The sequence below is a fragment of the Oncorhynchus masou genome, chromosome 13, assembly GCF_036934945.1.
Source record: "Oncorhynchus masou masou isolate Uvic2021 chromosome 13, UVic_Omas_1.1, whole genome shotgun sequence".
Lineage (NCBI taxonomy): Eukaryota > Metazoa > Chordata > Actinopteri > Salmoniformes > Salmonidae > Oncorhynchus > Oncorhynchus masou.
The window spans coordinates 17,536,795-17,560,758 of NC_088224.1; the positions used below are offsets into that span (position 1 = coordinate 17,536,795).

General features: G+C 40.8%; 4 protein-coding genes across 6 annotated transcripts in view; 3 read left to right on the forward strand and 1 right to left on the reverse strand.

The window, feature by feature from the left end:
- LOC135551829 (adenylyl cyclase-associated protein 2-like) overlaps positions 1-2,280 on the forward strand; it is a 42,406-nt gene extending 40,126 nt beyond the window's left edge. For both annotated transcript variants that reach the window (XM_064983065.1, XM_064983064.1), the window contains exon 13: positions 3-2,280. In XM_064983065.1, coding sequence (XP_064839137.1) covers positions 3-86 — 84 coding nt within the window. In that variant the 3' untranslated portion in view covers positions 87-2,280. The remainder of the gene's footprint in view (positions 1-2) is intronic.
- On the reverse strand, positions 2,270-4,485 carry LOC135551830 (serine/arginine repetitive matrix protein 2). The gene is made up of 4 exons (XM_064983066.1): positions 4,415-4,485; positions 4,070-4,238; positions 3,720-3,876; positions 2,270-3,564 (listed from the first exon to the last, which is right to left on the reverse strand). The coding sequence occupies exons 2-4, from the start codon at positions 4,160-4,162 to the stop codon at positions 2,561-2,563; spliced, it is 1,254 nt and encodes a 417-aa protein (XP_064839138.1). The 5' UTR covers positions 4,163-4,238; positions 4,415-4,485; the 3' UTR covers positions 2,270-2,560.
- A 195-nt stretch (positions 4,486-4,680) lies between these two features.
- LOC135551831 (vacuolar protein sorting-associated protein 28 homolog) lies at positions 4,681-16,856 on the forward strand. Its single transcript, XM_064983067.1, has 10 exons — positions 4,681-4,734; positions 5,241-5,308; positions 5,588-5,616; positions 5,756-5,793; positions 5,889-5,978; positions 13,737-13,842; positions 14,048-14,149; positions 14,790-14,843; positions 15,143-15,234; positions 15,547-16,856. The coding sequence occupies exons 2-10, from the start codon at positions 5,269-5,271 to the stop codon at positions 15,665-15,667; spliced, it is 672 nt and encodes a 223-aa protein (XP_064839139.1). The 5' UTR covers positions 4,681-4,734; positions 5,241-5,268; the 3' UTR covers positions 15,668-16,856.
- Positions 16,857-18,723: 1,867 nt separating this feature from the next.
- The window catches only part of mapk15 (mitogen-activated protein kinase 15), a 21,552-nt gene continuing 16,311 nt past the window's right edge, over positions 18,724-23,964 (forward strand). For both annotated transcript variants that reach the window (XM_064983068.1, XM_064983069.1), the window contains exons 1-4: positions 18,724-19,468; positions 21,120-21,218; positions 21,518-21,547; positions 22,475-22,565. In XM_064983068.1, the coding sequence (XP_064839140.1) occupies positions 19,400-19,468; positions 21,120-21,218; positions 21,518-21,547; positions 22,475-22,565 (289 nt within the window). In that variant the 5' untranslated portion in view covers positions 18,724-19,399. The remainder of the gene's footprint in view (positions 19,469-21,119; positions 21,219-21,517; positions 21,548-22,474; positions 22,566-23,964) is intronic.

Below are 23,964 nucleotides of genomic sequence, written 5' to 3' on the forward strand. Positions count from 1 at the left end.
AGAGGGAGTTCCCAGTTCCTGAGCAGTTCAAGACCGTTTGGGACGGGTCCAAACTGGTGACAGAACCCACAGAGATCGCTGGCTGATTGCTGATACTTTCTCCTCATCGAGATGATCTCTTATCACCCCCATTTATTCCTCATATATTTTCCCTCTCCGTCAGAGGTTTTACAAACCCTTATAGGCTGGCTATCACAAGTAATAAAAGGGATTCTGTACCACACAAACCAGACAGTGTAACTGACTGGCTAGTAGTGCTGGAGGTCAGTTGATTGTACGCCTGATTGTATGCATTAAGATTACATTATATTGTTTTCTCTGCCCTTTGAAATGGTAGATTGTCCTTGAACTGTTTGTTCAGCTTATTTGTTGCAGAGCACTCTCCTTCACAAAACTACTGTACTATCCACAGAGTTATGGTAAGCTTACTATTTAAACATGCAGTATTTTTGTCAGGTTTCTTTGTGTAGAACTTCTGTGTTTGGCAAATAAAGTTGCATTAAAATTAGGAATAGTGAGGAAGTGTAGCCTTTATGTTAATATGTTAAATCTGTTTATGCAAAATAAGGTAAAGACTCTCAAACAAGTGTCTGGCATCTTAACTTACTTGTGTGTGTCATAACATAAAAGGTGTTTATGCAAGAAGGCTATGTGTACAACATAATTACTTCTTTACAAGTTAACAGCTGAAAGAGCTACCCTGATAAGGCAAACCTTGTATTAGGATATATTATAGATGTGTCTTTTGATTGGAGAGAACCTTCAGATTCCATACTACTTGGCATTCTAATGTTGTTGTTTTATGCTTTGTTGTGACTTGATTTGAGAGGCAGAAAGTATTGAAGAATGAGGTCGAGTTGACTTTTGATTTGTATGATATGTAGGATGAAGAGAATGTTCCACGGATAAAATTGAATGGCCAGTTTGAAACTATATGGTCAGTTGAGAGGGAGTTGTAGAGTATGTTCCACAAGATGTTGAAGCATACACTGTTTTGGTTTGCTTTAATACTCTACAATACTAAAATATTCACATCTAGCTGTTCAGTGAACAGTTGTATCATGTTTATACTGCATGGTAGTGTTCTCCCAGCTAGCACATTTGGTTCCTTGGAAGTTGTGGGAGCGTATGTTTTTGATTCCACATTTCTGGGAAGGAAGCCATAAGTTTCCTGACCAGTAGAACTGATTTTTTAAAAACATTCTGTGAACAGAAGTAAAAATGTTGCCTGTTCTGGGAACTAACATTTTTAGGTTGCAGTGAGGTTCTGAGAACATTTTACTATGGTTCCCTGAAAGTTTTCCTGTAAAGGTTTTATTAATGTTCTGAGAATGGTAATGTAATTTGAAGGTAATTAAATAACGTTCTGAGAACATGTTTCAATAAGACTTCTGATAACACTGCTAGCTTAGTTTAACTGTTTTGAACTCCAAACACAGAACAAATTAAAATGTATTTGCTTAGGCATTAATCATACAATTTTATTTGTTATTGTGGTATGGCGTCCGTGAAATGCAAAACTATTATCTTCTCTTCTTTATCCATGCAATTATTCCACTACGCCACCAGGATGGATCTGAACGTACTACATTTCCCACCACAGAAACATTTAGCTCTCAAATGTGTGAGCTGGGTATCCTGCTCCATTCCTAGAATGTTGTGAGAAGGTTGTATGCAAAATAACCATAGGGCAACAACACTCCAAGTGTTTAAAGCCAAGCTTTAAAAAACAAATGGTTCTCAGAACTTTGTGCTAGCTGGGGTAGCACTGAATTAGGATGGGAGTGTTTTTAAAAAAAAACACATAAAAAAAAATATATATATATACTAGCCTATATTGCATTGACAGCAGACTTAATTGACAAAGTGAAAGATAATAGTGAGCCCTTACTTGCATTTGATATGCAAGATATATCTTAAACTAGTTATCTTGTTAATTTTCCTAACCCAAATATATGGTTGTAGCATCACCACCAATAGATTGCTGTCACCAGCACTGCATAAGCCTTAATATGCTTAGATACAAATCAAGATAGAGAAATGTTTTTCATAATGTCTACTGAACTATTGTCAATATACATACCTGTTAGTCTGAATACATCACTGTAACCTCAAATTAAGCATCTTCATTTCTTTAATGGATTTTGTATTGGGACACAAATGCATCAGCATTTAGATGGGGTTAATACTGTTAGTGCTTTTCACATGTATTTATTCACACACAGCAGTGAATTTAGTGTACATAAATGTATCCTTTTTCAAAATAAAATCTAAACTTTAGTGCTTGTGTGATGTCTTGACATTCATTTGGACTTGAGAATATCTTATTTGTGTTACATTTTATTCAGTGCCATAAAGTTGAAAAAGAGAAATGTTCAGAAACTGGATATATCAAATACATTTTAAATCCAGGTACTGTAAGTAAAGATCATAGGTGGTTTTCAAACAAGTGATTACATAAGTCATTAGAAACCTTAACCTGCAATACAATTTACAATGCACAAAACATCTAAAATGTTCAGAATTTCTTTCATTAGTTTTCACCATTATACATACATTGTCAATGTTTGATAACCTTCTTTCCCTGAGAGTCTTGGGTGAAGAGCAACTCCTCTCCTAGCAGGGTTTTATCAGCAGCAAATATACTGTCTCTACCACTAGCTAATACATTAGTCTGGTCCTTTATTGGGCTTCTTGATACCAGAGCACGGTGTGCAATCACCCTGAAGCCCTCAGAGTCCTGTGTGAACAGCATGGCAAGAGTGTCTCCCTCACACTCTCTCAATGGTTGTTCTAGAACACGTTTCATGGACTGTTCTAGAACATGCATCTGTGGTGATGGAAGATGTGGTTTCGTCCATCTGTGAGTGGAAACAGGGCTGAGAGGAGGAGACATCTTGTTTGGGGATGGCGAAGACATTGATTGTGGTAAGTCGTTCTCTTTCCCTTCTACCTGCTGTGATATCAAAGGAGAAGGGACAGCCCTTTTCTGGGTGGAGGCCCTATCCTGTGCACCCAGCCAAGCCCTGAATCCACCCTCACTCTGCAGACTCTCTGGGAAAGCAGTGCCTGAGTCACTGGCAGGTCTTACTCCAACAAAGAGTTCCTGGTGTGTCAGAACACACTGCCCCTCAGAATCTGGCTCACTTAGATCTTTACTATACTGTGGGCTGCTACAGGCATTCCATTGGTCCTGACTGCACTCCTCCTCATGAGTATCAGTCTCTACTGGGGGAGAGGAATTCACAGAGAGCCTTCTCTTTTTGTCTGGTTCCTCCATCTCCTCAGACTGACGGTCCATTTTAAGATGGGGCATATGGGAAACCTCCCAATATGCTCTTTCCCTGAAGCTCTGCCTGTCCCACTCACAGCCTGCAGCATTCTCTCCCTCCGGGCTCATCTGTAGGGTGGTGGGTTGAGCTCTTGTACTCTGTGCCCCTGACTCTAAACACGCTGCACGTTTCCGTTTGGTTCCGCTCCCAATGTTAACACGCCTGAGTGAAGTTGAGAAACATCTGGTGGAAGGTGTACTTGGCTCTGGAGACGCAGGTGCCTTTTGGGCCACTGTAAGAGAGAGTGACATGGGGAGCCTCTAAAACATTATTGGGATATTACACTAACAACACATTCATTACTGTAAATAACAATTGCTGACATGATTACATTTGTTGAAGTACAGCTTAATCCCGAAGCAGCATTTCCTCTGCACCAGAGCTTACCTTTGCGCTGTGGGGTAAAGAATGAGGATATAGAGCTCTGTTTGTTTACAGGAATCTGGATTTTTGTTTGTGTAAAATTCAGCGCCACTGCTAAGCTGTAACCTCCAGACCGAGCAAGAGGATTCAGTTGTTTTGAGATGGGTTGCAATGGCCTTCTCTGGAATGAGAAATTAACCGTTTTTAAAAATGACAATTAGGGAATGTATTCAGTCAGACTCCACAAGTTCAGAGCAAGGAAAACATATAGTATATTATGATAAAGAATCATAGTAGTGGACTATCTTGTTTTCATGACAACAAACTCAGCTGGGTCAGAACCAATGAGTCAGACATTTTCCAAAGCACAGTACCTGTTTAGCCTTTTCTTTGAGGTCTACAGTGTCCAGCCAAACCCCACACTCCTCCTGTGTTGAAGCCTGAGATGGCGCTTTGGAGGTTTTCATGGTAATGTAGGACAGGCTTGCGAATGATACGTTTGGAAATTAGCCTCGTTCGATTTGCATTGAAACCCCCCGGTTGCTTTGGATGACAAAACAATTACTGTCATGAAACAAGCTGAGCTTCAACCACGCCAGTTGTCAAAACATAAACCTGCTTTAGTTAGTATATCAGATATATTTTGTAGCGGTACTAGGTGAGAGCTTTTTCATAATTGAGCTAAAATACAAGCTATCTAATTCGATTTTCAGTCTTACCTTGTAGCAAAGTTATGTTGTGTCTTTTTTGAGTCTCGCGCGCCAGAAAATAATTGGGCTTCCACATGCCAGATATTGCACATGAAACTCCACTCACTTTTATAAAAGTATCAGCAGGAAATATAATATAATTCAAATATACATTTCCTCATGTGGTAACACGTTTCTAAATAGTATTTTTTTGTATTTTAACACTTATTTAGAATTTTGCTTATTTTAAGTGAGGCACAGAAGGGCAGCTTATGTTTTGCGACGTCTGTGGGTCCTTTGGTTCCGCGAGGGGTGTGTTTACACTGACGTCACTTCCGTTTGCTAAGGGGGTGAGTTAAATATTTCCAGAACATTTTGATTTATTATTGAAGTATTGGTCGAATAACATGTGTATATTATTTCAATTTACGTAATAGTAGTGTATTGTGAAGTGGCCTAACTTATCCAGCCAATATATTGTGCCAAATGGGTGATTGTTTTAGTTAGATAAATCACAAAGGAAATGCTAGCTAGCTAACTAGCTTATTTTTCATAAAATATCTACAGTAGCTAATGTCATCTTTGAATATTGTTGTTGACATCTATTTATCAAATAATCTCCCCTACCAACCTTTGTAATTAGCTAAACGAGTGGTGAATTCATCAAAGTGTAGCAAGCTAGATAAGCTACATTTCGTGCTTGCTAGCCAGTTGAGGACTTCCTGCTTGTATTTTCTCTTTGCTAGCAAACAAACGTGACAGATCGCTACAGACACAGTTTACAGTCAATTAATTAACTTTGATGTTATAGCTAAAGTATTTGAAAGGCATCTGTAACATGTATTACTTTTAATAGATAAAGTTGTGAAACGGCAGCAGTCACCATGTTTCACGGAATACCTGTCGCAGGAGGTATGGGAGGAGGTAAGTTTTACCTGACAGTCACAAATGTACTCAAGTTTTAATGTCACGTGCTCAAGTACAGTGAAATGCCTTTCTTGCAAGCTCCAACCCAACAATGCAGCAATCAATATCAATGAAGCACTAGGTAGAACAAAAAACACACGAGAAATATAAATAAGAAGAATACAAGAAAGTAAGAAGACCCAGGCTTTTTTAGAGACCTCTTATAGACGCGATCATCAAAGAGATGTGGTCTTATAAAGCATCTCTGTTATGCCTTTATACTTCTCTTCATTATAGCTCCTGTCAATAAACCTGAATTGTATGAGGTAAGTGGGGTTTTGTAGGGTTTGCATAATTTAATGGCATATTTATGGCATATTTGGTGGACCTCTGGCTTTGAGTTTTCCGCATTATTACCAGGTTTAAAAAAATCAAAAATAAGAAATAATGCAGTTTGTTTTTTAGGAAGTAAAATTGTACAAGAATGCCAGAGAGAGAGAGAAGTAAGTGAACATTGACTGTAAATTCATGATAAACGCTATTCACAAACCATGTAGGTGAGATGTTAACATTGAGCGTTGTGCTTGTATTTATCAAGGTTTGACAACATGGCAGAGCTGTTTGCTGTAGTGAAGACCCTTCAGGCCCTGGAGAAAGCTTACATCAAAGACTGTGTGACTCCTAATGAGTGAGTTAATATACTCTGACTGGTTGTGTGTGTGTGTGCACGTCTGTCATAGACCAGTGTTTCCCAACCCTGGTCCTCAAGTATCCCCACATTTTCTTATTGTAACCCTGGACAAGCACACCTGATTCAACTTGTCAACTAATCCTGTTGTGACTAGGGGGCAGTATTTTCATTTTTGGAAAAATAACGTTCCCAAAGTAAACGGGATATTTTGTCAGGACAAGATGCTAGAATATGCATATAATTGACAGCTTAGGATAGAAAACACTCTAAAGTTTCCAAAACTGTAAAAATATTGTCTGCGAGTATAACATAACTGATATTGCAGGCGAAAGCCTAAGAAAAATCCAATCCGGAAGTGACTCATCTTTTGAAAGCTCTGTGTTCCAATGCGTCCCTATTGAGCAGTGAATGGGCTATCAACCAGATTACTTTTTCTACGTATTCCCCAAGGTGTCTCCAGCATTGTGACATAGTTTTACTCATTTATGTTGAAGAATACCCGTAAGCGGCTCCATTGTGTAAGTGGTCACCTGATGGCTCTCAGAGTGATTCTCGCGTAAAATACAGAGGTAGCCATTTTTCTATTCGGTCCTACTGAAAAACCAATTGTCCCGGTGGATATATTATCGAATAGATATTTGAAAAACACCTTGAGGATTGATTATAAACAACGTTTGCCATGTTTGTGTCAATATTATGGAGCTAATTTGGAATATTTTTCGCCGTTGTCGTGACCGCAATTTCCGGTCGATTTCTCAGCCAAACGTGAAGAACAAATGGAGCTATTTCGCCTACAAAAATAATATTTTTGGAAAAAAGGAACATTGGCTATCTAACTGGGAGTCTCGTGAGTGAAAACATCCGAAGCTCATCAAAGGTTAACGATTTAATTTGATTGCTTTTCTGATTTTCGTGACCAAGTTACCTGCTGCTAGCTGGACATAATGCTATGCTAGGCTATCGATAAACTTACACAAATGCTTGTCTTGCTTTGGCTGTAAAGCATATATAGGAATATTTTCTAGTGATATTTATGTCCATTGTGTTATGCTAATTAGTGTCAGTCGATGATTACGCTCCCGGATCCGGGATGGGGTGTATCAAGATGACCATCCTACCCGTGCTAGATTACAGAGAAGTAATTTAGAGATTGGCAGGTAACGGTGCTCTCGAGCGGCTAAATGTTCTTTACCCTTTGGCCATCAGATTTTCCACCAATGCTCCTTATAGGACACATCACTGCACTCTATACTCCTCTGTAAACTGGTCATCTTTATACCCGTCACAAGACCCACTGGTTGATGCTTATTTATAAAACTCTCTTAGTCCTCACTCCCCTCCTATCTACTGCAGGCTACATCCTCCACATACAACATCTGTTCTGCCAGTCACATTCTGTTAAAGGTCCCCAAAGCATACACATCCCTGGGTCTCTCCTCTTTTCAGTTCGCTGCAGCTAGCGACTGGAACACGCTGCAACAAACACTCAAACTGGACTGTTTTATCTCAATCTCTTCATTCAAAGACCTTTCTTGACCTTTGTGCTGCTGACTGTGCCCAATAATGTTTGTACCATGTTTGTGCTGCTACCATGTTGTGTTGCTACCATGTTGTTATGTTGTGTTGCTACCATGCTGTGTTGTCATGTGTTGCTGCCTTGCTATGTTGTTGTCTGAGGTCTCTTTTTATGTAGTGTTGTGTTGTCTCTTGTTGTGATGTGTGTTTTGTCCTATATTTATATTGTATTTATTCTTTTAATCCCAGGCCCCCGTCCCCGCAGGAGGCCTTTTGCCTTTTGGTAGGCCGTCATCGTAAATAAGAATTTGTTCTTAACTCACATGCCTAGTTAAATAAAATAAAAAAATATTCAGTCAAGATTTTTAGTACACTCACACACACACCTTTATTTTACAGTTTATGACAGTGTTTCCCAACCCTGGTCCTTGAGTACCCCGAACACTACGCATTTTTGTTGTAGCCCTGGACAAACCAGCCTCATTCAATGCTTAATGTTAAGAACAAATTCTTATTTACAATGACGGCCTACACCGGCCAAACTCGGACGACGCTGGGCCAATTGGGACTCCCAATCCCGGCCGGTTATGATACAGTCGGGATTCGAACCAGGTTGTCTGTAGTGTAGTGTCTTAGATCCCTGTGCCACTTGGAAGCCCTGTGATATGACCTTTGTTTTGGAGGTGTTTAGAACAAGGTTAACGGCAGAGAAAGCTTGTTGGACACTAAGAAAGCATTGTTGTTTAGCATTTAACACAATATCCGGGCAGGGGCCAGCTGAGTATAAGACTGTATTCTCTGCATATGAATGGATAAGAGAGCTTCCTACTGCCTGAGCTATGTTGTTGATGTAAATTGAGAAGAGCGTGAGGCCTTGGATCGAGCCTTGGGGTACTCCCTTGGTGACAGGCAGTGGCTGAGACAGCAGCATTTCTGACTTTATACACTGCACTCTTTGAGAGAGGTAGTTAGCAAACCAGGCCAAAGACCCTTCAGAGACATCAATACTCCTTAGCCGGCCCACAAGAATGGAATGGTCTACTGTATCAAAAGCTTTGGTCAAGTCAATAAAAATAGCATTTCCCTTCCAAGCAATGGGAAACTCCCCAGAAAGGAGAGACAGGCTTGGTGATGAAAGGGGCAGCAACCTTAAAGTAGAAAGGGTCTTTTTTTGGGGTCAAGTTTAAGGACCTCCTTTAGTACCTCAGGCTCAGTGACTGCCTGCAGGGAGAAACTTTGTTGCGGGGCAGGGGAAAAAGAGGGAGAAGTATCGGGTCGCATTAGAAGGGGTGGGAGAAAATGTTGGATGGGCAAGGAGGCATGGCTGACTCAGATAGGAATCCTGACTTAATGAAGTGGTGATTTAAAGAGCTCAGCCATGTCCAGCCCCCCGAACCAGGGGCTGAACCTGTTTTAATTCTAATTTTCTTTATGGGGAAGTGTTTGTTAACAATACCACTGAAAATATCAAAAAAGAAGGTCCAAGCGTCTTCAACAGAGGTGATCAAGCTGATTCTATACCGTTTTACAGTGGCCAGTTCATGATGGAGGGCTTGATCATTAAAGTTTTTTAACAAGTGTCTATGACAAATCAGGAGAGGTTGTTTCAATGAGCAGCCATTAAGAACACAGGCTGTCAAACAGTGATCACTAAGGTCATTACAGAAAATACCAGACTGATACCTATCAGGATTATTTGTGAGGATAACATCAAGGAAAGTAGCCTTTTCTGGGTGTTTGGAGTCATACCTTGTGGGATTGGTAATAATCTGAGAAAGGTTTAGGGAGTCCCATTGCTTTAGGACTTGGTCAGGTGGTTTAACCATGTCCCAATTTAGGTCACCTAGCAGGACAAATTCAGACATCGTGTAAGGGGCCAGGAGAGCGCTTAAGGCAGGTAGGGCGCAGGCCGGTGCTGATGGAGGACGATAGCACCCAGGAACAGACAACAAAGAGCTATTTGAAAGTTTAATGCTTAAAACCAGAAAATTGTTTGGGGACAGACTTGGTGGGGACAACCGAGCACTGAGGGTGATCATTGGTAAAGATTGCCACTCCTCCAACTCTGGAAGATCTGTCTTGCTGAGAAAGGTTAACATTAGTATTCTAAACACTCTTTCTTCACCACGTCTCAGTAATGACCAACACATCTGGATTGGAGCTGTGAACCCACACTTTCAATTGATCCATTTTAGGTAATAAGCTTCTAGTGTTAACGTGCAGAAAACCTTGGCTTTCACGAGAGCAGAAATCAGTGAAGCAGATATCAGAGCACAAGTCAGGATTGGGGCTAGCAACTGTAGATGATGGGCCAGGGTGTACATGCACATTTCCAGATATCATCAACAGTAATACAATCAAAGCATGTTATAGTACAGGGAGAGCTCTGCAGTGCTGATTTATGACATCTGAATGTGCATCAGGTGGCAACAAGATCATATTGTACAGCAATTTCATCAGGTAACATGAATACAAAGCCGGTGAGAGGTGGATGGAATAGGATGGGAGGCCAAAAGTCTGTGAACAAACACAGCCTGACCCACGGTTGGGTAAAGAAAGTTTGTAGTCAACAAAGTATGCAGGAGTCATGAGGCAAAATGCACAAGAAAAAATGAAATATAACGACTTGGGGCTAGCCATTGTATGTTCAGAGTCACTCGACCCAACAGTGCATGTGTGCTGGAGGCAAGCGAAAGCTCGGGAGAGAGGGGTGAGTGTGGTGGAGGAGGTACTTGTAGCAGACAGGGGGAGACAGGCCAGGGCAGACAGTGAACAGAGAGGGGTGAGTTTGGTGGAGGAGGTACTTGTAGCAGACAGGGGGAGACAGGCCAGGGAAGACAGTGAACAGAGAGAGGTGTGTGTGGTGGAGGTACCTGTAGCAGACAGGGGGAGACAGGCCAGGGCAGACAGTGAACAGAGAGAGGTGTGTGTGGTGGAGGTACCTGTAGTATACAGGGGGAGACAGGCCAGGGCAGACAGTGAACAGAGAGGTGAGTGTGGTGGAGGTACCTGTAGCAGACAGGGGGAGACAGGCCAGGGTAGACAGTGCACAGAGAGGGGTGAGTGTGGTGGAGGAGGTACTTGTAGCAGACAGGGGGAGACAGGCCAGGGCAGACAGTGAACAGAGAGAGGTGTGTGTGGTGGAGGTACCTGTAGCAGACAGGGGGAGACAGGCCAGGGCAGACAGTGAACAGAGAGGGGGGGAGTGTGGTGGAGGACGTACCTGTAGCAGACAGGGGGAGACAGGCCAGGGCAGACAGTGAACAGAGAGGGGGGAGTGTGGTAGAGGTACCTATAGGAGACAGGCCAGGGCAGACGGTGAACAGATCACCAGGTGGAATTCAAGCAGCAGTGCAGCAGGCAATGGGAGTAGGTGTCACCCACTTGGGAGAAGCTTTTATTTCTGGAGGCAGATTTCTTGTAGAAAATGCCAGGGAATGGTCTTTGTACAGCAGGAGGGGACTTCAGAGGACGCTTCAAAGACTCCCGACACTTGTTGGGCCAAAGGCCTTTTACTTCACACCTTCGTGCAAATTGAATCTGGCTCAGTTCCAGCTTGGAATGGTGTCCTCAGGTCTCTGCTGTTTGTTTGCTACAGCACCCTCTGTATAGCTTGGGAAAATAATACCTTGGAAGCAGTAATCTCTCTGGTGTTGGTCAGAATTAAGTTGTAGGTTTGGAGTTTTGATCTGGAGAAAAGGCCATGCTGTGGAGGGTAGCATCCTGCATATGTACCTGCTGAAAAATCAAAGTTTATGTAACTCCAAATCTATCCTTTTGTAAAAATAAAAAAGATGTTGAAAAAAATTGTACTTTTGAACCTTTATTTAACTAGGCAAGTCAGTTAATAACAACTTCTTATTTTCAATGACGGCCTAGGAACAGTGGGTTAACTGCCTGTTCAGGGGCAGAACGTCAGATTTGTACCTTGTCAGCTTGGGGATTTTAACTTGCAACCTTGCGGTTACTAGTCCAACGCTCTAACCACTAGGCTACCTGGGCTTGTGTTTTAGGTTATTGTCCTGCTGAAAGGTGAATTTGTGTCCCAGTGTCAGTTGGAAAGTAGACTGATCTAGGGTTTCCTCAAGGATTTTGCCTTTAATTAGATTTATTATGTTTATTTTTATCTTAAAAATCTCCCGAGACCGTGCCAATGATAAACATACCCATAACATGATGCAGCCACCACCATGCTTGACAATATGAAGAGTTGATTCTCAGTCATGTGTTGGATTTGCCCCAAACATAACACTTTCTATTCAGGACAAGAAGTAGATTTATTTTCCACATTTAAGCAGTTTTACTTTACTGCCTTATTGCAAACGGCATGCATGTTTTGTAATATTTTTATTCTGTACAGGCTTCCTTATTCTGTACAGACTTCCTTCTTTTCACTCTGTCATTTAGGTTAGTGTTGCGGTATAACTAGAATGTTGTTGACCCATCCTCAGTTTTCTCCCATCACAGCCATTAAACTGTACATTTTTTAAAGTCACCATTGGCCTCATGGTGAAATACCTGAGTGATTTCCTTCCTCTCAAGCAACTGAGTTAGGAAGCACGCCTGTTTCTTTGTAGTGACTGAGTGAATTAATGCACCATCCAAAGTATAATGAATATTCAATGTCTGCTTTCTTAAATATTTGTTTTATCTCACTTTGCAAGGAATTGAGAACCTCCTTGATTTTTGTGGTTGAATCTGTGCTTAAAATGCACTGCTCAACTGAGGGACCTAACAGATAATTAATTGTATGTGTGGGGTACAGACATTAGGTAGTCATTCAAAAATCACATTAAACACCATTTAAAAAAAAAAAAAAAAACTTTATTTCACCAGATAAGCTAGTTGAGAACAAGTTCTCATTTACAACTGTGACCTGGCCAAGATAAAGCAAAGCAGTGCATCACAAACAACAACACAGTGTTACACATAGAATAAACAAACATACAATAGAAAAAAGTATATATACAGTGTGTGCAAATGAGGTAGGATAAGGGAGATAAGGCAATAAATAGGCCATAGTGGCAAAATAATTACAATATAGCAATTAAACACTAGAGTGATAGATGTGCAGAAGATGAATGTGCAAGTAGAGATACTGGGGTGCAAAGGAGCTAAATTAATCAATTAAATAACAGTTTGGGGATGAGGTAGTTGGATGGGCTATTTACAGATGGGCTATGTACAGGTGCAGTGATCTGTGAGCTGCTATGACAGCTGGTGCTTAAAGTTAGTGAGGGAGATATGAGTCTCCAGCTTCAGTGATTTTTGCAGTATTACACAGTGAGTCCATGAAACTTTTTTGTGACTTGTTAACCTCTACGAGATCGTTGTTGTCTCCCCCTGCGGGACAGTTGAGCTAAGGTAGGCTAATGTGATTAGCATGAGGTTGTAAGTAACAAACAAAAAATTCCAGGACATGGACATATTTGATATGGGCAGAAAGCGTAAATTCTTGTTAATCTAACTGCAATGTCCAATTTACAGTAGCTATTACAGTGAAAGAATACCATGCTATTGTTTGAGGAGAGTGCACAATTATGAACTTGGAAATGTATTAATTAATCAATTAGGCACATTTGGGCAGTCTCGATACAGCATTTTGAACAGATATGCAATGGTTCATTGAATCAGTGTAAAACTTTGCACATACACTGCTGCCATCGAGTGGCCAAAATCTAAATTGCGTCTGGGCTGGAATAAGACATTATGGCCTTTGTCTTGCATTTCAAAGATGATGATACAAAAAAGTTTTTTTCTTTGTTATCTTTTACAAAATCTAATGTGTTATATTGTCCTACATTAATTTCACATCTTCACAAACTTTCCACAAACAAAAAGTGTTTCAATTGAAATGGTATCAATAATATGCATATCCTTGCTTCAGGTCCTGAGCTACAGGCATATTTGGGTATGTCATTTTAGGCGAAAATTGGAAAAAGGGGTGGATCCTTAAGAGGATCATATTTATACTCCTGAACTTATTTGGGCTTGCCATAACAAAGGGATTGACTCGACATTTCAGCTTTTCAGTTTTAATTTGTACAAATGTCTAAAAACAATTCCACTTTGACATTATGGGGTATTGTGTGTAGGCCAGTGACACAAATTATATTTTAAATTCAGGCTGCAACACAATAAAATGTGAAAAAGTCCAGGCGTATGAATACTTTCTGAAAGTACTGTATGAGGTTGCTTCAGCATTAGAGAATGAGATCCATTACTGTGTGTTTCCATCAGGTACACGGCTGCTTGCTCCAGGCTACTGGTGCAGTACAAGGCTGCTTTCAAACAGGTCCAGGGATCTGACGTGGGTTCTATCGACGACTTCTGTAGGAAGTACAGAGTGAGTTTAAATCAGTCACACTGCTTTGAGTGGAGTGCAGCTTTTGCAGTTAATGGAATCCACTCACTGTAATGTAAAGTGGCTGATCCTCGATGTGTACGTGCTTTAGCCATCTGCTGGCTGCCGAACTTGAGAACAATATCTGAATATGAGTACATTGGTTTGTATTTCATATTGTTCTCCTCTCCCTTCTCTTGTATATCAGCTTGACTGCCCGCTAGCTATGGAGAGAATCAAGGAGGATCGACCAATCACCATCAAGGATGACAAGGGCAACCTGAATCGCTGCATTGCTGATATCGTATCGGTAGGTCTCTTCGCTATGCTCATGACATTAAACACTAAGTGATTTCAGACGCTGGGATCACCAACATTTTTTGCCAACATTGAAGCATTTGCGGTCCAATATCGATTTAATAATAAAATGCGTTCTGTTCTGGCACTGTCTTTTTCTTAATTTTACGCATGTTCTGGCTCATCCCAGAACGCTGTTGGTGCCCCCTTAAGTGCCACAGCAAATTGCATCCCACATCAACCCTGCCAAGATCCAGCAGGGCCGCTGAACAGAGAGGAACAGCATAGGAGAGATATAACACACATTCAAACTCTTTCATAAGATCAGACTGGTAGGAAAGGAAAGGGGGATGCCTAGTCAGTTGTACAATTGAATGATTTAAACTGAATTGTGTCTTCCACATTTAACCCCCTCTGAATCAGAGAGGTGCGGGAGGCTGCCTTAATGGACATCCAGGTCATCAGCGCCGGGGAACAGTGGGTTAACTGCCTTGCTCAGGGGCAGAAGGACAGATTTTTACCTTGCCAGACCACACATTTGAAAGTGTGTGATTGTTCTGCAGTAAATTTCAGGTTTCTGACAGACAGTGAAATTGTCAGTTAAGCTTACACATTATTGGCCTTCTTTTCCGTTTCTCCTCTCTTATCCCCAGCTCTTTATCACGGTGATGGACAAGCTACGTCTGGAAATCCGGGCGATGGATGAGGTAAATAGATCCGACTGAGGTCAAGTGACAATGAACATCAACATATCACCTCTAAAGTAATTAGGGCTTGGAAAGCCTCAGAGGCCCTATTTATAGGCAACATAGGACAATTTGGATATTTTGTTATTTTTTTTTTAGCAAAATATCTGATGTGATTGGTCAGAAGATGAATAATTGGGCAAAAGATCAGAATTGGGCTGCCTGTGTAAACGCAGCCATATAACCTGTCGGGTAAAGTGGTTAGGGTCCGGTATTGGTTCTATGTTTCATTGACTGATGGGGTGGTTTGAATTTTTCAGATCCAACCAGACCTGAGAGAGCTGATGGAGACCATGAACAGAATGAGCAACATGCCCCCAGACAATGAGGCCAAGGACAAAGTCACCCTCTGGTAAAGATATACCTCACTTACACACATTTAGGACTGGTTTCCCAGACACAGTTTGAGCCTAGTCTTGGACTAAGAAGCACTTTCAATGGAGAATCCTCATGGACCATACTTTTTAATATTTACATTTACATTTAAGTCATTTGGCAGACGCTCTTATCCAGAGCGACTTACAAATTGGTGAATTCACCTTATATGACTAGGCTTAATCTGTGCATGGGAAAATGGCCCTTATTGTCTCACAATGACAGTAGGTGTAACACTAAAATAGTATAGTAATTCCGAAGGTAAAGAGTTGCATGTTTTCCTCTTTAGGTTGACCACTCTCAGCAGCATGTCAGCCTCTGATGAGCTGGATGACTCCCAGGTTCGCCAGATGCTGTTTGACCTGGAGTCAGCCTACAACGCCTTCAATCGCTTCTTACACTCCTCCTAATCTACCCATCATCCAGGACTGTTTTCACCTTTCTTATATCATTGTACTATCCCTTCCTCTCTCGCTACGCGTCTCAGAGGTCGTCTCCTCTGTTTGTGGTCTGTACTATTCAATGGAATAATATCTTTCTTCCTCCATCTCTGGTACAGTACTTGTCTGTCTTATCCTTTGAACTCTGACCTAGACTCATGGCTGCGTCCAGTGCTGTGGCCCAGTGGGGTCCTCCTGTTCAGTGAGATGCCTAGTTGAGTTGTAGTTCTCTAGCCTGCGTGACGGGGCACTGTGTTAAGACTACTCATATCAAATCTAATTTGATTTGCCGCACGCGCCGAATACACCAGGTGTAGCCCTTACCGTAAAAATGTTTTACTAAAGTAAAAAAAACAACAAAGTAAAACAGTAAAATAATGAAACTATATACAGGGGGTACCGACACCGAGTCAATGTGGTATCAGCCTGTGTTCTAGCATCTACAGGACATAGGACTGTGTTTACGTCTGGTGTTGTCATACCAACACAAGGCCCGGTGTGAGTGTACCCTTTAAAAATCACTTTATATGAAGACAATATATTTGAAATAGAACATGTAAAAAAGTGACCTGGGGTGTGTTTAAGAAGTTCGGTCAGCCAAAACTTTGATAAAGGGATGGAAATAACATTTCGAGATGAAAATGAACTGCTAAATTTGTCAAATACAGTGTTGCTCTTCCTCATCTGCACTCTGAGGCACTCCAATAACTTGTGTACAGGTTATTCCTGGCAATGGATGTTCAGTTAACCCAAGATGAAACAGTTGATGGACAGGTGGGCCTTAAAATAGTTAAGGCCAACCTGTAATGCACCCTTATTGATGATCATGTTGAAACACTCTAATGAATGAAATATGTTTATCTATGATTTTGTTTCTCATTTGAGTACATTTGATATTATAGTACTATACTTCAGTTAACATTCTTAATTCAGCTTTTCTTTATATGTGAGGGTTTGGCCACATTAGGTGGGCAATGGAGATGGGTGGATTCATAGAATGTTCTCCTTTTGGGATGCTGACTAAATGGTGTTTCACCCCTCAATGAAAATTAGGGAGAGCATATTTATTAAGAATTACCATTGTAAATAATGCAGTTTTGAATTTAAAAAAAGCATGTAACACTTTTTAGAAATAATATTTAAAAACATCTACCTCCAACTTTGGTGTCTGCCTGTTATCATGTTTAGAAATGTATGTCTGAATTCTAAGGTCATTCATTGCACATTTTGTTTGGTACACTGGGTGCATTTGTAAATTCACTCTGGAGTACCAGAGAGCGCTTAGTGTGCTCTGGCCATTTGTAAAAATTCAGAATGTTGTTAGATTGTCCGTGTTGTAAATTCAGAGTGTTATGCTTTCGGGGCGTTCAGAGCACACACTGGATGAGGAGTAGGGTTGATCCGAGCGCCCTGGCCTCACAACCGCTTGGGTGCGTCTTCTTCGTTGAGGTTTAACGGTGGTTGGCATCAATAAATGTTGCATTAATACCACCTACTAGATTGGAGTACAACTCCCTTATACTTTGCTTGAAAAAAATAAACAAATACCCTACCATCTAACACAACACTCACAAAAAAATAACACCACCCTACTCCACTATTTAAATCTATTTCGTCCTACCTTGGGCCAACAACCTGAAATAATGGAACTACCACTTAACTCTTGATGTCTCGCACACTCATACCTCTGCAGCTGCCACCACAACCTCCATTTTCTGCGACTTCAGTTCCATCCCTGCAGTACAGTTGATAACCATTGCTATAAATGCTAAAAATCCAATCTCACTGAAACATATTTACTTGTTGAACTATCCCTCTGTACTGGTACAGATCTACTACTCACACCACTTCTCTCAGAATCCCTACCCCTTGACCCATCTTCCTCTACTTTCTTCACTGCCTCAGCGTATGACAACTTCTGCACTACTCTAACCCTGAAACCTCAACCTGGCTCTCTTGCACAGGACATTTCTGATCCCCAGCCCCATGGGCACCCCTACAATTAACACATACCACTACTTTCCTCAATGTAACACATTCCTTTGTCTCATGCCCTTTGCACACTTCTCACACATAGGAACCTCCCTCCTACACACTGCTGCCACATGCACATAAGCTTGACACCTTTAACAATGTGATGTATTTGGCACAAAAGCTTGTACAGGATAACTTATATATCCTAAAATCAATTTGTCGGGCAACGACTCAACATCAAAACTCAAAAGAACAGACAATGACTATTCTGTTTCACCACTCACGCCACACTGTCTGTGTTGCATCAAACACCGGGAATCTTCCCCTTCAGTTGGTCAACTTTTACATTTAGTGCTACCCCATTAATCACTCCTTTCACGCCCCCATTCGGTTAACGCAGAGCACCTCCCTCTGACCAGCAGAAACACAAATTATCACAAGACCACTTTTGGTTACCCTCACCAATGATTCCACAGCACCCAACTCTGTTTTCACCCACCCTGAAACCACAAATGGATCAGCCAAAAGGCAAGGTTCCACTTTTTCCAAAAGCTTCACTCCTACTGTCACAGACTCATCTTTATCCTGACCCTCTGTGCAAGCCTCAGACTCCGAGAACTTCACCACACCTTCCACCTCTGATACTTCGACCTCATTCACTTCCATTTCTCCTGTCTTCAGCTCACTCTGTTTTATACTTTCTACCATTCTTCTTTAACAAACCATATCCTTTTTTCTGCCATTTTTAACCAACTCAAGCTCCCCTCTCTCTCTTAGACCTCCTCAGCCTCATTTTCCCTCCATTCCTCCTCTGTATTCCAACTGTATGTCGCTTTATGATAATACTGCACTTCTCCTGCCATACATCTTGTTCTTGCCTTTTCAAGGGATGCCGTTTAACCGGCTGTCACAATCTCCGTACAGTGCAGTGCATCTCACTTATCGATTCATAAACTAAAGCATACGGCTCCTTTAAAAACTTTTGGAACGGTTGTCACTAGTTACCACAGCGACAAAGTCATAAATCCCGCCTACTTCTACAATTGATCTAATTAAAAAGTTATTTTAATCGTGAATTTAACCACACTGGTAACCGAATGCCTAACCTTAAATTAAGACCAAAAAGTTTTTTTTTTTTTCCATTAATTGTTACGATATAGTAAATTTTGACTTCGGAAACTGTACAGCAGCATATAGTTGCGTCTCCAGGACGACAAACCATTACGAAACGAACCGATATGCTTGTTTGTATCCAGCAATCAACACCTGTCGCATATCCTTGAACCGGACTGTTTCAGAACTTTCAAAGAAGACCATCGGTAATTTTCGGGAGGGAGATATTTGTTTAGGAATGTATCGGTGGGCAACGACAGTGATTGATCAATAACCATTTAACATTAGCGCAGAAGTTTAAAGAAGCTAGTTAGCGCGCTGCTGCAAGCAGAACTGGCTGCCAAACAACAACACATGAATCGTGATTTTGTATTTAACTAACTGTTTACATTCAACAACTCCTTCAAACGAAAGGTGTTACATCTTTTTTTTGTACTCATATGGAGATTGCAGCTGCAAAGGAAGTTTATACATTGTTGCCTTGATCAAGAACCTTCTGAAAACAGATGATTCAAGTGTTTCCTTGCAGAATTTCTACTTGTGGCTGACTGTTACTTTAATTACCAAAAAGGAATGAAAAACATTGCATAAGAGTTAACTAAACAAAGAATTAGGATGAACGTCACGGAAGTGGAGGATCATATTTCCATGAAATATGAAATAAAGAAAAGACTTGGAAAGGGGGTAAGTAATTTTGTCTGTCCCCAGTTTTTATAGTTCTGGGGAAAACATTTATTTGTTGTAAAAAAATGTTTTTTTTAAACGGACAATAGTAATGTGAAAGTCAAACTCATGAATGACAGACACATCCGGCGGTAATTAAGTCCCATTGGGCGGCGCACAATTGGCCCAGCGACGTCCAGGTTTGGGTTAAGCCGTCATTGTAAATAAGAATTTGTTCTTAATTGACTTGCCAAGTTAAATAAAGGTAAATTAATACAAAATATATATATAAATTGAACACTCACTGCTGTCAAGCAAATAAATACAAAGAACAAGTGGTCGCTTTTGAAATCCATTTTATTTTATAGAAATAGTCATTGAATTACACACATTGCTACTTTTCACGTTTACCTCCCTATTCATTCCTTTAAGAACAATTCTTAAAATTCCCCAAACTTTGTCTCTGTGAATACTGATGTCATAAACTGGAGGATTATACATTTTTTCAGAACAAGACATTTCTTTCAGCCAGATCAGCTGATACAAGGGAAATAGAAAAATCCCTGACTTCTGAGTCCAAAGCTATTTTTTTCCCAGACATAGGATAACAGAAGACCTGTTTTCTTTCTCTTGACAAAACAATGAGAGTCTCACCATGTGCTAGATCTAGCCTCCCTGATGCTTATTGTATCTCTGAACTGTATAGTGCCAGGTGGCAAACTGTTGAGTCATGTACATGCGTCACACAATACTACCTAGAACCTTCCTTTGAGGGGAGGCCATGGGTCCTATTACACAGGTGTTCATTTTTTTATTTCACCTTTATTTAAGCAGGTAGGCTAGTTGAGAACAAGTTCTCATTTACAACTACGACCTGGTCAAGATAAAGCAAAGCAGTTTGACACATAACAACACAGAGTTGCACATGGAATAAACAAACATACAGTAAATAATACAGTAATGAAACTGACATTAGTGTGCTGCTCACAGTAAGTCTTCCTCCACTGTCCCTGCCCCCATACCATACTCGAACCAGTGATTGTATTCTCGCAAACACATGTGACCCTCCTCCTTGACAACGTACCAACTGTTTGAGCTATACAAAAGGCACCAATTGGATAGCTCCATCGGCAACATTTCAAGCTAGCTGTGGAGTGAGCTTTCGGCACGTTTACTACAATTCAATTTTACCCAAGGGGGGGAAAAACCGATGTGCTGTTGTTGGGCACTATTCCTCGGTTACAATACCAAGAGTACCATTATAAGTTCCAAGACTAACTTTCCCCCAAAAGTCTTCCTTGAATAACCTTATTTCCCCAGTTTTCAGTCTGTCTGACGGTATTAAAGTTAGCCTTGCTCTGCTCGCTAAGCAGGAAGTCACTGACGCCAGAGGGACCAGTGTCTAGTGTTCCCTGTCTTCTCTTCTTCTCACCCATTGATGTCATAACCAGTCACCTCTCCTCGGTGTGCTGCTGACTCTAAAAGTGCTTAGTAATCGCTCCCGAGAACGTTTTCTTTCCTTACTCTCCACTCTACTTCCCTGTGTTTCCAATATAGTGCTTTGAGTTTATCTTAGGGCTCAACTACAGTCATGTGGCTGTTTTGTTTGACCTTTTAATCCTGATAATGATTCACTATCTGTTTTGTATCTCTTTATCCACTCTGTGTCCAGGCATATGGGATTGTATGGAAGGCTGTGGACAGACAGACAGGAGAAGTTGTGGCTGTAAAGAAAATATTTGATGCCTTCAGGAATAGGACTGATGCCCAGGTTTGTGATACATGATGATATTGGTCATTGACATTGACATTGACATTTTGTCTGCCACTAAGTGGATGTAGCTCCAGAGATATATCTTAATATATGTTGTGAAAGTTTGAGGAGCGTAACAAAAAAGTCCCTGTTCAACAATCTTGACTATATCTAATTATAATTTTATGGCAATACTGTAAGGGCCAGGGGTTCTCAAACAACTTGTTTCATTTAGTCCGTTAATGATTAAATACATTGTCAATTAAAATGACTTTGGCCTTTCCTACGTCTTCCCAATGTTCTTTTTTTCTCCACAGAGGACATTCAGAGAAATAATGTTTCTTCAGGTAAGAATTAATATCTATTTCAGTTAGCAACAATTGGAAAATTGAAGTGAGTGGTTCAATGGTTTGAAATGGAGCCCAAACGCAGGCAGCTGGTGTATATAGCCTGAGTGGACTGGTCATGTTGCTGTGTACACTGGGACCGTGTTTGCATACCGTAATGTAAACTCCAGATGGCTCCTGCTTTTCAGGAAGACTCCTTGATGCTGATTAGACCCTGCCAAGTGCTGAACTGTTGTATCTAAAGTTGTGTTTAACATATTCTGGGCAACCTAGAACTGAAAATCTCACATAAATGTAGCCTGTCCAGCAGAGATTACATATAACAAAATGGACATGAACATTTTTATGGCATGGTTTTGAAATGAATGCATAAAATAATTCCGTATGCTAAAGACTTGTAGTCCAGACAAAGACAGTTTTGTTTAGTTTTTTCTATAGTTGAACAGAAGCCTTAGTCCAGGTTCACAGATACAACACCTGTACCATTTTAAAGAGACTACTAAAAGTATTGTGGACAGTTTGCAGTGTGATTAGGTGCTTAGTTAATCATCCATAGGGTGGCCATATATTCTGACCTATTGAAAGTGAACAGAAAACTGGTCACACAGGGAAAAGAAAACAGTGTGGTCAGGTTTTGTTCCCATCCTCTGCGGCCAGGAAAAACAGAGGCCAAGTCCATTAACTGTGTGTCAGTGTCCATAATCAGCTATTGCCATCTCCCACAGAAACACTGGCACCATAGTGGAGAGGGTTTACATAACAACGCATCTAAACGTTAAGAACAGTCTAGGTGGTGTTGGTTATGTCACTATCCCTAAGAAGATTTGCAGTCTTAACACTGATTTCACTCAATTGTGTGTGTCTGTGTGTCTCCGTGTGTGTCCGTCCACGCACGTTATCTAAACTGTTATGTATTTCTCCCTGTAGGAGTTTGGAGATCATGCCAACATCGTCAAACTGCTCAATGTCATCAGAGCTCAAAATGACAAAGATATTTACCTGGTCTTTGAATACATGGGTGAGGACTCTTATGTGCATTATCTGTTTACATCCATTTTGAATATGAATTTGATTTCACTTGAGGAATGTGGTGATATGTGAGATGGTATCATATAAAATGCCTATTTGGTAATAACAGATATATAGTACCAGTCAAATGTTTGGACACTGTGGACTACTGTACTCATTCCAGGGTTTTTCTTTATTTGTACTATTTTCTACATTGTAGATAATAGGGAAGACATCAAAACTATGAAATAACAAATGGAATCATGTAGTAAACAAAAAAGTGTGAATCAAATCAAAATATATTTGAGGTTATTCAAAGTAGCCACCCTTTGCCTTGATGACAGCTTTGCATACTCTTGGCATTCTCTCAACCAGCTTCAGGAGGTAGTCACCTGGAATGCATTTAAATTAACAGGTGTGCCTTGTTAATTTGTGGAATTTCTTTCCTTCTTAATGCATTTGAGCCAGTCAGTTGTGTTGTGACAATGTAGGGGTGGTAAAAGTCAATGTTATTGCAAGAACAGCTCAATAAGCAAAGAGAAACAATAGTCCATTACTTGTAAGTTATTTTAATTGTTTTTAAATGTAACCTTTATTTAACTAGGCAAGTCAGTTAAGAATAAATTATTATTTACAATGACGGCCTACCGGGGAACAGTGGGTTAACTGCCTTGTTCAAGGGCAGAGAACAGATTTGTACCTTGTCAGCTCGGGGTTTAACCACAAGGTTACCTGCCGCCCCTTTAAGACATGAAGATCAGCCAATCTGGAAAATGTCAAGAATTTTGAAAGTTACTTCAAGTGCAGTCACAAAAACCATCAGCGCTATGATGAAACTGGCTCTCATGAGGACCGCCACAGGAAAGGAAGACTCAGAGTTACCTCTGCTGCAGAGGATAAGTTATTAGAGTTAACTGCACCTCAGATTGCAGCCCAAATTAATGCTTCACAGAGGTCAAGTAACAGACACATCTCAACATCAACTGTTCAGAGGAGACTGCGTGAATCAGGCCTTCATGGTCGAATTGCTGCAAAGAAACCACTACTAAAGGACACCAATAATAAGAAGAGACTTGCTTGGGCCAAGAAACATGAGCAATGGACATTAGACTGGTGTAAATCTGTCCATTGATATTTTTGGTTCCAACCTCCATGTCTTTGTGAGACGCAGAGTAGGTGAACAGATGATCTCCGCATGTGTGGTTCCCACCGTGAGGCATGGAGGTGGTGTGGGGGTGCTTTGCTCGTGACACTGTTTGTGATTTATTTAGAATTCAAGGCACACTTAACCAGCATGGATACCACAGCATTCTGCAGCGATAGGCCATTACATGTGGTTTGTACTTAGTGGGACTATCATTTGTTTTTCAACAGGACAATGACCCAAAACACACCTTCAGGCTGTGTAA

What these genes read in the sequence shown, in the direction of transcription:
- LOC135551830 (XM_064983066.1), bottom strand. Translation starts at nt 4,162, where the DNA reads ATGAAAACCTCCAAAGCGCCATCTCAGGCTTCAACACAGGAGGAGTGT. An exon ending in TCAAAGAAAAGGCTAAACAG is followed by an intron (nt 3,877 to 4,069) that starts GTACTGTGCTTT and finishes TTCTCATTCCAG; the next exon opens with AGAAGGCCATTGCAACCCAT. An exon ending in CTTTACCCCACAGCGCAAAG is followed by an intron (nt 3,565 to 3,719) that starts GTAAGCTCTGGT and finishes TCTCTCTTACAG; the next exon opens with TGGCCCAAAAGGCACCTGCG.
- LOC135551831 (XM_064983067.1), top strand. Translation starts at nt 5,269, where the DNA reads ATGTTTCACGGAATACCTGTCGCAGGAGGTATGGGAGGAG. An exon ending in ATAAACCTGAATTGTATGAG is followed by an intron (nt 5,617 to 5,755) that starts GTAAGTGGGGTT and finishes TTTGTTTTTTAG; the next exon opens with GAAGTAAAATTGTACAAGAA. An exon ending in GCATTGCTGATATCGTATCG is followed by an intron (nt 14,150 to 14,789) that starts GTAGGTCTCTTC and finishes TCTTATCCCCAG; the next exon opens with CTCTTTATCACGGTGATGGA.